The sequence below is a fragment of the Crocuta crocuta genome, unplaced genomic scaffold (genome assembly GCF_008692635.1).
Source record: "Crocuta crocuta isolate KB4526 unplaced genomic scaffold, BGI_CrCroc_1.0 scaffold87, whole genome shotgun sequence".
In the NCBI taxonomy this organism is placed as follows: domain Eukaryota; kingdom Metazoa; phylum Chordata; class Mammalia; order Carnivora; family Hyaenidae; genus Crocuta; species Crocuta crocuta.
Window position 1 is genome coordinate 5308125 of NW_027532166.1, and position 17547 is coordinate 5325671.

A 17547-nucleotide genomic window follows, 5' to 3' on the forward strand; every position below is an offset into this window, starting at 1 on the left:
TTCTCCCAAAGCTGGTGGGGAGAAAGGAAGCTGAAATCACTGCTTTATAAATTGCAACACATGTCTACACTGTAGGGTGAGTGTGAGGTTATATGAGAGAAGAGGATTTTTGTGTTTCTAGTGTTTTTCCCCTCTGGTATTTAAAAATGCATTTAAGGGGCACCTGGGTGGCTCGGTCAGTTAAGAATCCAACTCCCAATTTTGGCTCAGGTCATGATCTCCCTGTTCATGAGTTTGAGCCCCACATGGAACCCTGTGCTGACAGTGTAGAACTTGCTTAAGGTTCTCTCTTGCTCTTTCTCTCTGCCCCACCCCCATGCCCTCTCTCTCTCTCTCTTTCTTAAAAATAAATAAACATTAATAAAATAAAATGAAAACACATTTAAAATATATTACAATTGCATGAGACATGGCAAATATATATTTAGAAACTAATTTTTAAAAAACTTGATGTGGAATGTGGCCATATTACTCCTCATTAAAACCATACAAGCTCTTTTCTTTTTTTTTTAATGTTGATTTATGTTTTAAGGGGAGAGAGAGAGAGAACGAGAACAAGTGTGCACAGGAGGTGGGAGAAGGGCAGAGAGGAAGACAGAGGATCCCAAGTGGTCTCTGCACTGACAGCGGAGAGCCCAATGTGGGGCTTGAACTCACAAACTGTGAGATCATGACCTAAGCCAAAGTGAGATGCTCAATGGACTGAGCCACCTGGGTGCCACTATAAGCTCTTTCTAGTAAGGGCTCTTTCCCCCTTCTTATCACCAGCTTATCTTAAATTTATCCATATACTTTTTCACTACTGCCCTAAATGTGTGCTTTTAAAATGAAGTAATGGGCATTTGGTCTTATATCTAAATCTCCACATTTCAGCTTTAAAAATATTTGCAAGGATGTATTTTTTTTTTAAATCGATCCTTCAGCCTTTTTATATAGTCTAGGAAAGCTATACATTCCGAAATTTATTCACTAGAAATTTATACACATATTCACATATAAATATCTGTAATGAACATACATTCATATACATACATTTTGTTAAATGGTCCAGTGGATACTGAGAAAACAAACTGCTAATATTAAAAATTTTATTCTATTTTAAAAGAGAAAAGGCAGAATAAAAAAAATTGTCTTTGTAATGAAAAAGATAGAAACCAAGGAGGTGTCCAAGTGAGCTGAGGACAGAAATTACATCTCATTTGCCTTCCTATGTCCATTCTTCTTAATATTTTTACAAATAGATATTTAGGAATTGTTGAATTAATATTTGACACAGGAAGATCATTAAAAAGGTAATAACTCATAAAACATGGAAACACTGAGGTCATCTGCTAAAGGGGAATTTGGGGGCAGGATCATTAGCAAGTTTTCTTTTGCACTTAATAGTTAAATATTTCAATGATTAATTGATTGATTGGTTGGCTGGGGGACTGATTGATTGGGATGTAAATTCTAAAGCCTCTCTGTTAACCAGGTCAGCCTGTTGTTCCTGCTTAAGGTAGAGAGGAAGAAATACAAAATGTGACTGGCTTACTAATAAGCCAGTAGTAGGGAAGAGAAACTTGCCTCTGCCATAAGTTGAGAAGGGGAGAGCTGGAAGGGAATGTAGATTTCAGCAAGGCCAACCGCTGCTAATCATTTAGCTATCCTGCAGGCAAAGTGTCCTTCTTCCAGTTCATCTCCAGCTTCAGCAGCTATAGGCCTAAGCTGACAAAATGGTAGGTAGGAGTTCACTCTCTCCATGTAAAACAAAATGATGCAAACACTTAAACTAGAGGAAAGCAGGTGAATTTAGAGAGGCAAGTCCCATCCTGGACCAGAAGCATGGCTGAGTGTTTTAGCTCGCTACAAAACATAATTTAGTGACTGCAAGCATGTAAAGAGAAGGCATGCATCCTAGCCTAGCTGCAAGCAGCAAATCAGTCCAAGATCAGCAGATTTTCTGAAGCCAGGAAATGGAATGCATGTTATTAACCTCTGAGCAGATGTCAGCTGAGACTGTAATCTGTGTCGTCGTGAAGATGAGGTCTCATCCGTCAACTGCTTGACAAGGGCTGTCATCATATCACTGGGCCTACATAGCCCTCGACACATTATGTAAGAGACATATTGGACAAAAGCATTTCCTGGGGGAATTCTTCAGGAAGAATTCAGCCAATGGAAAGAAATCTTTCAAGTAGCCTGATTTCATTGGAGACAAGTAAACACATGTGTGTGTGCATATATGAATATAAACATCCCCAAGACACTGCACTTTCCTTGAAACAAAGAGAATGAGAGAGCAATAAGATTCACCAGCATCCTGTTAGGATTCTTTCTCTCATTTATTTTTAGACTCCCTCAGCACCATGCTGAGTGGGGAAGCAAAGGAGTGAATCACCCAAACGGCAAGGCTTTTCAGTGATGGTTTGTGGTGTGGAGATTTGTCCAAAACCAGAGTCTGTGTAAGTCCACAGCAACCAAAATATCTTGGCTCTTTTGTGTTCAGTAATGCCAGGATGTTCTTAGCCATTCCAGGAGGGGCTTTCTAAAACTCCTACCATAACCCAGAATGTACCCCCCTTGTCTTAAAGACATTGAACCAGATCTTGATTCTCCCTCTGTCAGAGATCTCTGCTGCTTTAGCCATTTGGCATACTTTTGGAAGGATGAGAGCCTCATCCTTCTACCTAACAGAGGAGAGCATTGCCAAGGAAAAATGAGATTAGGGAAGGGGACAAAGAAAGGAAATAGTGATAGGCCTTTCATATCTATTAACGAATTCATTCATTCATTCACCAAAAGGTTATGGAACACTTGCCATTTTGCAAAGATTGTGCTAGGAGCTGAGATACAATGGATAAGAAACAGCCTGGGTTTTGAGGGGTAGAAACTATTTAGTGAGACAAACATAAAAAGCTGGTAATATAACATGACAGTTGTACTGGTGCATATATACCTGGGGTATTATAAAGCTATAGAGGAGGGCACCAAACCCAGACTGAGGGCATCATACAGATATGTGCTCTTATTTCTTTGAAACTAGTGGGGTGGGTCACTCACAAAGAAAATGTTAATACCTCATAAAACAAATAAAAAGATTAACTGGTACAGTAAGCCCTGCTGATTGATGTTGGAGGCCATTGATTTTGGTGGCAACAATCTGTAAGGTTACATAATTTTCTCCCCCAATACCCAGCTGCTTGGATATACAGGCGAACAATGAATTGAAATTTTGATGGGAGCTTTGTCAGGCAGTTGCAGCAAAGGAGCTTGTTTGGAAAAGGAAGTGGGTGTTGCTGAGAGAACAGCTCAGATGACCAACCAGAGGTTTCACATTGGGCAGAGAAAGGACGAGAGACTTACAGACTGTGAGGAAGCTGAAGAGACAGGGAAATGGAGGTCTGTAGGCTGTCAACAAGCAAGTGTATTAGAAGTGAGCATATGGGAGGGCTGGAGGATAGGGGACTTATTCATTCATTCATGAAGTATTTACTGAGAGTTTTCAATATGCTAGGTGGTGTTCTAGTACTGGCAGTACATCATGAACAATTCCAATTGGGAGGAGAAGACGATAAACAACAATATATAGCAAAATTATTTGCTAAGCAAAATAAGTCAGAGAGAGACAAATATCATATGATTTCACTTATATGTGGAATTTAAGATACAATACAGATGAACCTAAGAGAAGGGAGGAAAAGTAAGATAAAACCAGAGAGGGAGACAAACCAGAGAAGGAGACTCTTAAACACAGAGTACAAAATAAGGGTTTCTAGAGGGGAAGTGGGTGGGGGGATGAGCTAAATGGGTGATGGACATTAAGGTGGGCACTTGTTGGGATGAGCATTGGGTGTTATATATAAGAGATGAATCACTGAATTCTATTCCTAAAACCATTATTACACTATATATTAACTAACTTGGATTTAAACAAAATTATAAATAAATAAATAAATAAATAAATAATTGTGTAATACCTTAGAAAGCAAAAAGTACTATGGTGGGATGGAGATAGAATAGGACAGAATAAGAAATATTTGGAATTCTGAGAAAAAGTGTGATTTTAAATGGCGGTGTAGCCCTGATTGAGAGGGTAACACTTGAACAGAGACATAAAAGGAAAGAGGGAATGAGCCATGGAAATATATGAATTAGAATATTCTATAGAGGGAGAACACCCACTTCAAAACCTTAAAGTTGTGAGTGCCTGGTGTTTTCAAGGAATAGTAAGGAGGCCTGTGTGGGGTAGAGTGGGCAAAGGGAAGAAGCAGGAAATGAGATAATAAGGACCAAATATATAACTTGTACACTCTGGTAAAGACTTTGACTTTTCCTCTGAGTCAGATGGAAAGCCACTGCAGACTTCTGAACAGAGAGGTGACATGATCTACTTTACCTTTAGTAGATTGCTGTGACTGCTATATTGAAAATAGACTTAGGAAGGGTTCAGAGAGGAAGCAGGGAAACCACTGTTAGGAGGCTATTACATTAATCCAAATCAGAAATGCAAAGTCAGACTTTGATCAGGGTGGTGGTAGCAGAGGTGGTAAGAAATTGGATTCTGGATGTATTTCAAGGATAGAGCCAATAGGATTTCATGACAGATTGGATGTGGGTGCTGAGCAATGGTCAAAAATGACTTCTAGATTCTGGGTCCAACCAAATAGAAAGATTGCCATTATCTGAACTGGGGAAGAATGTGAGAAGAACAGGTCAAGGGAGAAGACTAGGACTTTGGTTTTGGGTGCATTGAGATCAAAGAGAGAATATTGGTTTTCAAAATTTCTGAAGTAGAATCATTCTGAATGATTGTAACACATCACCGTGTGACCCTGGGGATGGGTATCTAAAAGTGGAATAAAGTGAAGTCATTATGATCAAAGAATTTAGAACTCTGAAGGTTGAAAGGTCAATGAAATCTCCTAGTATGGTCACCTGGAATGGTAGCCCAGACAGGAGAGTAAGGAACAGAGCCAGTCTTCTCTCACCGTTGTGATACAGAGTTAGAATATAAATGGTTAGAAGTCACACAAATACTGCTTTGAGGTGTGCAGAACTTGAATTGGGTTTAGATTTTGAATGTAAAACATTAGAAATAAGCAAGGCAGAAAAATGATCATATTTGCTAAATCAGAAAACATGATGATAAAGCTGTTTGGAACATTTCCAGATGAGATAGATTATAACCCCGCTGTAGCATGGATCAAAAACAATGAATCAAAAAAGAATGTCAACAAATTGTCATGATTTAATCTTAATTGTTTTATTAAAGATTGGTTTTAGAAAGACACTTATACTTGGTTTGTTTAAAGGTGTGTTTAAAGCTTAGTGACATCATTTATATCAATTCATATAGAATTTTAGAAGCCATGGCCCTGTCCGTTTTAGGAGAATTTTCTAATAGCCACAAGAAGTACCCTCGGCCCCATTTTCAAGCCATGTTTCCAAACTCAGTTCTTAACCATAATTAAGAAGAAACAGTAGGATGACTAATCAGTCCTCCATAGCAAGTATAATAAACCTCTAAGTTCAAAAACCAATATTTGATAAAGACTTCTAAAATATCATACCTGTGGGGCTCCTGGATGGCTCAGTCGGTTAAGCATCTGACTCTTGGTTTCGGCTGATGTCAGGATCTCATGGTTCCTGTGTTTGAACCCCGCGTCGGGTTCCTTGCCGTCAGTGTGGGCCTGCTTGGGATTCCCTCTCTCTCTGGCCCTCCCCTGCTTGTTCTCTCTCTCTCTCTCTGTCTCTCTTCTCTCTCTCTTTCAATAAATATTTAAACTTAAAAGAAATATATCATACCTGTGATTCATGAGTTCGAGCCCTACATTGGACTCTCTGCTTTCAGCACGGAGCCTGCTTTGGATTAGATCCTCTGTCTCCCTTTCTCTCTGCTTCTCTATCTCTCTCAAAACTAGATAAATGTTAAAAAGTGTATATATCAAACCCGTGAGCTGGTGGATGTCACTTAAGCATCAGAATTCATTAAAGATTATTAAAATGATAATCCAGGTTTGTACAAGTATAGATGGATATTTATCTCTTTGTATTGAGACTAACTTGAGAATAGAAACATCAAGAAATCTCTTGTCTTTACCAATTAATAAATGAAGAAAAAAAGATAATGAGAGCTATATAGTCCTTAAAAAAACTTCCACCTTGTTTCTGAGTGCTAGTAATGCAGTCTAAGCTTTTATCTTTTCATAAATGCAATATAGGGAATCTCAAAGGGACTAGATATGTATAATTAAGTATATGATATTTAAATCCTCTTGTTTTGTGGAAAGTATGTGTCTGTTGTTGATTAAAGATTCAGCATTTGTGGTTTCATCTTTTCGTTCAACAGAAAAATATAAGTGACATTGGTGCTTGAATTCCTATTAAAGTAGCAAAGATATTCCTCAGACATACATAATTCATCTGCTGAATAAGAGATGATTCACCTTTCAGTGACTTCACAGGTGTTAACTTTGCCAAATAAAATAGGTAAATCATCTTCCATTCATTTTTTTTCTGATGCAAGTTTTAAGTAAAAACTTTTTATGAAAAATATAAAAATATACATACATAAGTCTATAACATGCTCATCTAGAAAATGAATTTGCATCAACTTCTGAGATGTGAGGACTATGTAACGTATATTTTGTCAAAAAATAAGTAAATTGGGTTCTTCCTAACTAAATCAGGAAAGGGGGGATCTAAATCAGGTTTCATGCAGTACTGAATTACACAAAGAAAATCTGATTGTAGAGTGGGGTTCAAATAAAATGGTCCCAGAGAAGAATGAAGAAAGAAACCTACCCAAGCCCATCAGTGATCTGAGCAACACAGACACATGTGGCTGTGAAACTTGGGCTGCTGCTTGGTAAGGATGTCATCATCAGGTATTCATGGCTCATGTTCTTCCCCATGGGGAAAAGCAGCCTCCATTATTGGTGTCCCAAGAGTCCACCAGTAGTTGTACCACTGCACAGGATTTTGACTGCACCAAATAGTCAGTCCCAAGTCAGTGATGGCCCCTTTTCTAAAACAGTGCCAGCACTGGTCTCTTTAAGTTATTATTTAAATGCATCATGAAGCTGCTGGTTAACACTGTTCTTACTTTGGCAGTCAGTATTCACCCCATAATTCCCTATCTCTTGGGAAGAGCCAAAGAAACTAATGAAGATTACTGTCCATAAATCTATAAATTGAAGACATGGTGACATGAACGAATAGATAGGATAGGGGCTAGATTTTAAGTTTGGATACAGGAGGCTTAAGGTAAATAAAATTGATCTGTATATGTATAGCTCTCTTCCTAAGTGATGAAAGTAGTATTTTAAGAAATAGATCTGAAAGTAATATGCAGAATGTATTAAGACAGGAAAAAGTTGGTGTTACAGAGAGCTAAAGGTTACACCAAAAATCTAAAAATTAATACTTTTGCATCACCTTAGAGTTTTCAAAGAGTTTTGCCACATACCTCATTTACCTTTTGCAGTAATTTGTGGGGTGGCTATGAAAGATAATATTATCTACACAGGTGAGGAAACAGGAAGCTAGAGTAAATGACTTGCCCAAAGTCATGCAGCTGTGATTGGAACAGCCAGGATTCCCATCTGTCATACCACCTGACTCCACTTCCATTGCTCCTAACATGATTGTATCCTGGATGCATGTAGTAAGAGGAATAGAGAGGGAGGGACCACTCAGAAGGATTTTTGAAATCACAGGTGAAAGAAATTGGCAATTTATTGGGTATAGGTGATAAATAGGAGAGGAAAAGGTGATATGTAGGTTTTTAAAGCATGAAGACAGTGAGATTAATATCATCAGCTAATGTTGGCAACAAGCTTACTCTGTGACAGGTCCTGTGCCGCACACTTTGCTATATTATCTCATTGAATTCTCACCACTCTTTAGTGGGGGGAGAGACATGTATTTTTATTGTCCCCATTTTATAAGGGGAATACATGAAACGTGTTCTCATTTTTAGAGGAAGAAAAAAAATCAAGGTTTTCCTATAAGACAGAGTGAAGCTCAACTGCACTTACTGGCTTACGATGTCTGTACTTGGGGCCTGAGATCCAGGGTTTGGGGGGTGTGTGTGTGTGTGTGTGTGTGTGTGTGTGTGTGTGTGTGTGTGTGTNGCCACTAGCCACAAAATAATCAAGCTGGGCCATGGTTAGTTATGATGTTTGCAATTCTAGCACTGCCAAACTGTCTAATGCCTCTGAGTAGTTTGCCTGTCATTAAAATAGGCTGCACTAAGTAGCTGGTTTTGCCTTGACTCTGGACTTTAAAGTGGCCAGCCAGGTAATCCAGGTACAAAGATAAGAATGCTTTTCTCCTCAGTTATTATTTTAAAATTAAGGTATAACTAAGTATAATGATCAAGTGACTATTAACAGAAATATTGAATTTATGTAGAATACACTATTTAGACTAAAAGTCTTAAATACAATTACATTACTTCTTAATTGTTATCCGTCACTGTACAGAGTAGGCCTGGTTTTCCCCTTAGGTTAACAAATTCACACATTTTTACCTTGTCCTGAGACTCTGTTGGTGCCCAGGGTATGTCTGAGACCCAGATTGTCCATACCTTCCTCTAATCTTTGAATTGCTCTATAAACTCATTTAAAACTATTTGACAAAAGACCCTTCTCAAAGTTCCTGCTTTCAGTTCTTGCTTCCTTTTCTCTTTTGGTCAAGTGGAGAAATGAAAAACAATTTTATATATCAAATAAAGTAAATAGTGTATGAAAAAAAATCCCAAACCTTTTCCAAATGGCGGTTTACCTTACAGCTCATTTCTAAAGGGTCCAAACTGTATCTCTTTAGGTATCTACCTGTTAGTTATTCATTCACTTGCCTGCATGTAGCAGTATCTTAGCAACCAGAAATTTCATGGAGAAATCCTAACTCTCCTCTAATACCACCTGTTTTTTTAGAAGTTGTCCTTCTTTTAAAAGACTTGAAATTATATAAGCAAGAAATGCCAGAATTTAGTTCCTTTTGAAAATAAATTTAAATAAATCATAATTTTTTACAGGGCTATAAAGAAGTTTTCCAGTGGTCCTTCACTCTGAGGTTGCATTGGAGATTATACTGGTGGGGAACCTCTGTTCACTCCAGGGCAAAGGGTCATGACTGTAAATGTCCTCCTGATTCGCTTTAGGATTGTGAAGATGTCCAGTCCCAATCTGAACATTGTGACCTTACTCGGCAGTTGTCTGACTTACAGTAGTGTTTACCTCTTTGGGATTCAAGATCAAGATGCTTTAGTGGGAGGCTCAATGGAAACTCTCATTCAGGTAGGTTAAATCTTAAGCTTTTATTTTGAGCAAAATGTTCAACTTTTGATATCTTTTTAAATCAGCGTCTCCTGTAGGTGATGGTTAACTTTATCCTCTGAATGAGTACTCTCAGAGGTGATCATGGATTGCTTAGTGAGGTCCACATCTGTCCCATGCCTTGTGTGGACTTAAGCTTTGCAGATCAGAATGTGGAGAACAATTAAGGTCCCTCTCATGCCTCTTGCTTCTGTCCCTTTCCCCTGTAGATAAGATTATCCATGCTGTGCATTGGGACCTCCCTTGTGTTTGGCCCCATTCTGGGGAAGAGTTGGCGACTCTACAAGGTGTTTACCCAGAGGGTGCCGGACAAGAGAGTGGTGAGTAGGCAGCAAGCAGACACTACTTGATTGCAGACAGCAGCTTTATTATTGATTATGAGCTAGAGAAGTTTGTGTCAGATTAGTGGGCCTCGCTCTTTTATGGAAATCTGTAGTTCCTCATTTCAAACTGTGGAATGGTGTGGCCAAGTCCCCAAGCCTGGAAGGCTATGTGTTAGTGCTCTTGGGAGATAGGTCTTTGAACATTGTTCTCCACATGCATCCCAGGCCATGGTACTGCTGGTACTCTGTGAGCTGACAAACATCTGGCACCAGTGAGAGGGAGAACAGGATGCCCAGAGAGACTGTTGCTTTGCACAAGGGTGAGCTAAAAATGGAGTGAGGGAGAGTGATTACGGGGAAGCTGTATCAAGTAAGCAGAGCTATTTCCTTCACTGGAACCCAGGTCTTCTCCATGCAGAAGGCCATTCTCTGTACTAAGAAGGATGGGCTTGGAGCAGTGAGCAGAAAGAGGTCACCCATTCAGCAGATAGAATCAATCCTAGACACTATGTGGGAGCCAAATGACTTAGATGTCCCTGACATCAAAAGTCATCCCAACATTTCCCCATTTTATCAGATTCCCTGCCCAAACCTCAGTCTGATTATCAAATTCTGGGCTATAGGCCCTACTCAGACCCAGTATATCACTCAGTTGAGTTTACTTCTCTGCAATAATTTCTTTTCTTGTAAATATTATTGAATAATGGTGAATACTTATGAAAAGCTCAGCTGTGAATAACCATAATATGAAAAAAATTGCCTAAAGGACAAGAAATTCATCTATTCCTCTAGAACACAGATTTATTTTTTTAAATAGTTTTATTGAACTATACATATTTAAAGTATATGATTTGATAAGTTTTGACATATGTATACAACCATGAAATATCGCATATAATCTGCAGAAGTTTCCTCATAAATCTTTGCTGTCTTCCTCTCCTGTCCAATCCTTATATCCATTCCTATTCCTAGACAACTATTGATCTGCTTTTTGTCACTATAGACTAGTTTGCATTTTCTAAAATTTTATATAAATGGAACAATACAGTATGTACTCTTTTTTCACCTGTTATAATTATTTTACTTTACTTGGCATAATCATTTTAAGATTCATATGTATTATTGCATGCATCAGTGGTTCTATTTTTGTTATTGCTGAGTAATATTCCAATGGTGTAGACATACAGTTTGCTTATCCATTCATCTATTGATGGATGTTTGGGTTTTTTTTCTAGTTTGGGGCTATTAAAAGTAAAACCGCTATGAACACTGTTGTATAAGTCTTTGTGTAGGCATATGTTTTCATTTTTCTTGGCTAAAAACCTAAGAGTAGAATGAGTGGATCATATGGTAAGTGTATTTTTAACTCTTTAAAACATTGACTATTTCCCCCAAATGGTTGTACCTATTACATTCCCACCAGCAGTGTAGAGTCCTTCATTTCTACATCCTTGCCAACAGTTGACTTGCTTGTTCTTTGTAGTCATTCTAATAGATGTGAATAGTAGCATCTTATTGTGTTTTTCATTTGCATTTCCTTAATGCAATGTTGAACATCTTTTCATATGGTTACTTGCTATCCATATATCTTCTTTGCTGAAATATCTGCTCAAATCTTTTACCCATTTTTTTAAACTTTAGTTGTTTGTTTTCTTATTATTGAGGGTTTTTTTTTTTAATGTTTATTTATTTTTAAGAGAGAGAACATAGGTGCATGCAAACTGGGGAGAGGCAGGAAGAGAGGGAGACAGAGGATCCGAAGGGGGCTCTGTGATGACAGCAGAGAGCCCAATGCAGGGGGCTCAAACCCACAAACCAAACCAAGAGATCTATACCTGAATTGATCTATACCTGACTCTCAACCGACTGAGCTACCCAGGCACCCTCTTATTGAATTCAGAAAGTTCTTTTTTATATTCTAGATACAAGTCCATCAGCAAATACAAATGCTTTGCAAAGATTTTCTTCTAATTTTTTGTGTCCTTTTTTTCATTCACTTAAGAGTATCTTTCAAGGAAAAGACATTTCTAATTTTGTTTTTTTTTTAAATAGTTTATTGTCAAGTTGGTTTCCTTATAACACCCAGTGCAAGACATTTCTAAATTTGATTATGTCCAATTTAGCAATTTTTTCTTTTATGGATCACGTTTTGGTATCAGGTCTAAGAAACGTTTGCCTAATCCAAGGCCTCAAAAAGTTTCTCCTGTTTTTACTCCTAGAAGTTTTAGAGTTTTAGTTTTTACATTTAGGTGTATGATCTATATTAAGTTAATTTTGGAATATGGTGTGATGGAATATGGTATGAATCAAAGTTAATTTTTTTACATATTAATATGCAATTGTTCCAGCTCCATTTATTAAAAAGTCTCTACTCTTCACTCAATTACCTTTGCACCTTTGTTTAAAATCAATTGTCCATAGATACGTGGCTCTGTATCTGGACTCTATTGATGTATTTGTTTATTTTGACACCAATACCATATTATCTTGATTATTTTTGCTTTATGTAAAATCTTGAATCAGAGAGTGTTAGCTCTCCAACTTCATTTTCTCTTTCAATATTGTTTTGTTTATTCAAATCTAGGTCCTTTGAATTTTCATATGAATTTTTCAGTCACTTTGCCAATTTCTGCCAATTTCTGCTGGGATTTTGTTTGAAATGTATTGAATCTATAGAACAAATTGTGGAGAATTAACTTCTTAACAATGTTGTGTTTTTTAACCCATGAACACAGTATATTTCTTCATTTATTAAGGTCTTTTCTAATTTTTACCAACAAATTTTTATAGTTTTCAGTGAAAGTCTTTCACATCTTCTATAGGATTTACTTCTAAGTATTTTTTATGCTATTTTATGTGTTATTGTTTTTTATTTCACTTTCTGATTTTTTGTGTTGCTAATATATAGAAATACAATTGATTTTTATATGCTGATCTTCTTTGCTTCAACCTTCCCAAACTATGTATTGGTTCTAGTAGCTTCTTTGTAGATCCTTTAGATTTTCTACATAGATGATCATATAATCTATGAATAAAAAGTTTCTTTCCAACCTTCTGTATGATGGCACTGTTTAGAAATATAAGTACAGGGTTCATTAGAAGTGCTGAGTGCTAGGGTGCCTGAATGGCTCAGTCGGTTAAGTATCTGATTCTTGATTTTGGCCCACCTTGGACTCTGCACTGACAGCCTGAAGACTGCTTGGGATTCTCTGTCTCCCTTTCTCTTTGCCCCTTCCCTACTCATGCTCTCCCTCTCTCTCAAAATAAATAGATAAACATTTTCTTAAAAAAGGAAGAAAGGAAGAAAGAAAAAGAAAGAAAGAAAGAAAGAAAGAAAGAAAGAAAGAAAGAAAGAAAGAAAGAAAGAAATGCAGAGCACAGACCTCGAATTTTTTTGATCTTAAGGGGAAAGCATTCAGTATTTCAAAACTAAATATGTTAGCTATAGGTGTGTTGTAGATAATCCTTTATCTAGTTGGGGAAGTTCCCTTCAATTCCCATTTTGCTGAGGGTTTTAATAAAGAATTGATGTTCTGTTCTGTCAGTTGCTTTTTCTGTGTCTATTGATCATATTTTTTTCCTTTTTTAGTTTGTTAATATGGTGAATTACATTAAATGATTTAAGATCTCAAACCAATTCTGTATTCCTGAGACAAACTTCACTTGGTCATGATACATAATCTTCTTCTTATATTGTTGGCCTCTTCTTCATAAAATTTTGTTTATAATGTGTGTACTCGTGTTCTTTTTTTTCCTTTTAAAAATATTTTTCAAATTTTATTTACTTTGAGAGAGAGAGTAGAGAAGGGCCAGAGAGAGAGAGAAAGTAAGAGAGACTTCCAAGCAGGCTCTAGCACTGACAGTGTGGAGCCCAGCGTGGGGCTTGAACTCACAAACTGTGAAATCATGACTAGAGGGTTGAAACCAAGAATCCGATGCTTAACTGACTGAGCCACCCAGGTGTCCCTATACTCATGTTCTATTGTTCTGTAGCTTTCTTTTCTTATAAAATATTTTTCTGGTTTTGGTGTAGGGTAATACCAGCATTATAGTATGAATTAGGAAGTTTTCCCTCCTCTTCAGTTTCTGAAAGTGTTTGTGCACAATGCTATAGTTGGCATTCATATATAGTATAAGTGTCTCCCAATAGCACACTTCCATTTCTCCCTCTCCTGATCTTTTTGTTGTTTTTACTTCTACATATGTTATAAGCGCCACACAATTGTTACTAATTTTGGCTTGAACAGTTATCTTTTAAAGATATTTAAATAACTAAAATCAACACATATTTTTCCATGAAGGTCATATTTCCTTGTATAGATCCATATTTTCATCTGGTATCATCTTCCTTTTGCTGTAAGAATATTAACATTCTCATGGAGGTGTGCTATTGCTGAATTCTTTCAACTTTTATTTATCTGAAAACGTCTTGACTTCTCCTTTGTTTCAGAAAGCTACTTTTGCTGGATATAGAATTATAGGTTGAGGCTTTCTTTTCTTCTTTCAGTACTTTGAGGTTTTCACTCCACTGTCTTCTCACTTGGCCTTGTCTCTGATAAGAAATCTGATGCCATCCTTACCTTTGTTCCTCTACACGTAATGTGTTTTATTGGCTGATTGATTTGAAGATTTTCTTATTATCACTGGTTTTGAGCAGTTTAATGAAGCAACTGGTTTGCTTTTATCTTTCAAACACCATGAATCATGTACTGGTTGTACTTCCTTCTTTTCATTGGATGTCAAAAACTCATCCTTATTTCTGCCCCAATTCATGAAGGCTGTGTACTCTCCTCACCTGACCTTTCATCCTAAGCCTCCTTATTTCCTCTTTTCCCTGATATTTTTTCAATTTTTTCATCTTGTCACAGTATATATATTTTATTAATTTTATTTCTGTAGTTACAAAGGTAACACATCTTCTTTGTATTAAGTCAAATGATGCATATACATATAAAGAAAACGCTGGTAATCTCTCTTCCACCACCCTCATCTTTTAATCCCATCCAGGTTAATGGTTGTTAGCTGTTTTATGTGAAAACTTCCATATCTCTCTATATGCTCGTATCAACATATCTAGAAATAATGGTATGTTCATTTTATAAGACCCCTTAATCTTTTGTGGGGAAAAAGCAGGATATGGAAAAAATAAACAAATAACAATGTTTAACGGTGAAGGTGATGATATGGACATAGATATCATTGCACATCTTTAGTGTGTGTTTCACCTTTAATGGCTGGATGTGAAGCCCCCTGGGAGGGCTGATCCTGGAACCTTTAGCTCAGAGCACATAGGGTACTCCAGTCCCTGTGTCGTATAGCCAGCAAGCAAAGGAAAGTTATGACTTTGACTCTTTTGCAGATAATCAAAGACCTGCAGCTACTGGGGTTGGTGGCAGCCCTGGTGATAGCAGATGTGATCCTGCTTGTGACATGGGTGCTGACTGATCCCATCCAGTGCCTCCAGATCCTCGGTGTCAGTATGACGGTGAGGGGCCCAGTTCCTGGGGAATCTAGTTCCTGAGCTGAGAGGAGTGGCTTCTGTGGCCACACTGGGGTCACCCTCCCAACAAGCAGATAAATGACCCAAAAGGAGGGAGAATTAGGAGGCATGGCTGCTGTGAATGCCCTGCCCCTTGTCTGTGTGTGCTGCCTCCCACTGCTCCTGCTCTACGTGTCTTCCAGTGACATCTACTGAGACATTGGCACACTGGAACTGCCTGGCAGTTATCTCTGCTTTCACGCCTGCATTATCAATAGTGAGAACTTTCAGCAACAGGAAGTTACCTTCCCCTAATTGTTGAGAAATAAAGGTAGGATTTTGAGGTGGTCTGTGGAGTCAGTGAGCCCTCATTCAGATCCCACTTACCAGCCATGTTACCTTAGGAAAGTTATTCAACCTCGCTGAGGCTCTATTTCCTCATAGACAAAATAGTGATGGTATTACTTCCTATTTCATAGGGCTGTGGTGAAGATTAAGTGAAACAGTACAGGTAAAGTGTGCCTTTCAACTGTGCCTAGTACATAGTCTTCAATCAATAGGAAGTATTATATGTCTCCAGCCTCACAAGGGGTGAAGAATACATTGGACTCTTGACATTGCAGATTTTTTTTTTAATGTTTCTTTCTTTTTGAGACAGAGACAGAGCATGAGTAGGGGAGGGGCAGAGAAAGAGGGAGACACAGATTCCGAAGCAGACTCCAGGCTCTGAGCTATCAACACAGAGCCCTATAAGGGGCTCGAACCCACGAACTGTTAGATTGTAACCTGAGCCGAAGTCGGATGCTTAACCGACTGAGCCACTCAGGCGCCCCAGACATTGCAGATTTAATATTTATAGTTTCAGCTGTCAACAAATAGCAGAAACGTGATGTGAAATAATTTGTAATTTTGCTGATGCACTAGTTAGTGTCACTGTGGTGGCAAAGCACTTACCTGGGAAGTAATCCCCACCACCACCAAGTATCCACATGTCAGCCAGACTTTATCATTGTTTCCTTTAACTCGTAGTCACTTGCATTTAGATTCTAATGGAATCACCTAAATGTTAGAGTTTTTACATATTAAGGGGGAAATAATATGCTGTAGAAGAAGTCACACTCCAGGATATTTACAAAGATCTGTGTGTTCCTGGTAATTGTGGGTTCCCTCAGTCCTGACTCTGTGTCCCTCCTAGGTGACAGGGAGAGATGTGTCCTGCTCTCTGACCAGCACACACTTCTGTGCTTCCCGATACTCCGATGTCTGGATTGCTCTTGTTTTGGTATGCAAGGTTGGTAACCACATCTCCCTGGGATACACTCTGTCACAAACAAAATAGATATGAAAAGGGAATTACAGGAATCAACAAGGTGATTTCTGCAAGGAATATTGAAATCAGAGAAGACCTCTGTTGATGCAAAGTCATCATTTCTCTACTTTTTATTTGTCTTGGGGGTCACTTTTCCAACTCTGTTTGGTTTCTCTCATTCAGTTTTCCCCTAAATCATGTGGAATATACCCACTGTTTCTCCCATTTCTTGGTCTAATTTTTAATTGGTTTGGCACTACCAGTTTTCTCCCCAACTCTCTGCAAGGGAAATTATGAGGAGACATTTTATCCAGCTTTATTTGTTCTCTTGAATGCTCTCTTGGGTTTTTCTTTTCTTAAGATTTGGGTCAAGGCATCCTGCTGCCTTCCACTCACCTTTCTCACTCTGATTGGAAGCAGAGCTGACCCCTAAGACAGATGGCAACATCCATGGTGTCCTTTAAGTGGTTCCAGCTGCCTCAAAGTGTCACCATACTGTCCTCAATCTGTCACCATTAGCTTCATTTGTCTCTGATGACAAAAGTAGGATGATACTTCTAGCAGGTACAGGATACCTATACAGGACACTGAAGGAAGTTCTTAGAACCAGCTATCCTAGTAACTGGTTTTCAGCCTGGAGAAACAGAGAATCTGGCCATCAGGGATGTAGGACAGGCCTTCAAAGAACAGGGCAAGCCCCGAGTGGCAAGAGACTGCCTGTTGATTTTCAGGACAGAGAGGACTGATTGACTGATTGCTGGCAGAGGAGAAGAAATTTTTGCAGAAATATGTGGTCTTTAAAAGTAAACTTTACTCATTTCACCACCAGGAAAGTGTTCAAGTGGTTGTTTCTGAGAAGTAGATCTGGGGATGGGCAGGGTTGTTTAGCAAAATGTTGCCTTTTAATGATGTACACATATGACTTCGCTAGAAATGGTTTTTTTAATTTATTTTTAATTTTTTTTTTTTTTTGAGAGAGAGAGAGAGAGAGAGAGAGAGAGAGAGAGAGAGAGAGAGAGAGAATCCCAAGCAGGCTCCACTCACACTGTCATCTTGGAGCTCTATGAGGGGCTCCATCCCACCAAGTGTGAGATCATGACCTGAGCTGAAATT

At 38.2% G+C, this 17547-nt stretch overlaps 1 protein-coding gene across 2 annotated transcripts in view; it reads left to right on the forward strand.

Annotated features, from left to right (window-relative positions):
* Positions 1–17547, forward strand: part of GPR156 (G protein-coupled receptor 156) — a 101521-nt gene that overhangs the window by 67496 nt on the left and 16478 nt on the right. For both annotated transcript variants that reach the window (XM_077776764.1, XM_077776765.1), the window contains exons 4-7: positions 9149–9284; positions 9533–9643; positions 15006–15131; positions 16321–16416. In XM_077776764.1, coding sequence (XP_077632890.1) covers positions 9149–9284; positions 9533–9643; positions 15006–15131; positions 16321–16416 — 469 coding nt within the window. The remainder of the gene's footprint in view (positions 1–9148; positions 9285–9532; positions 9644–15005; positions 15132–16320; positions 16417–17547) is intronic.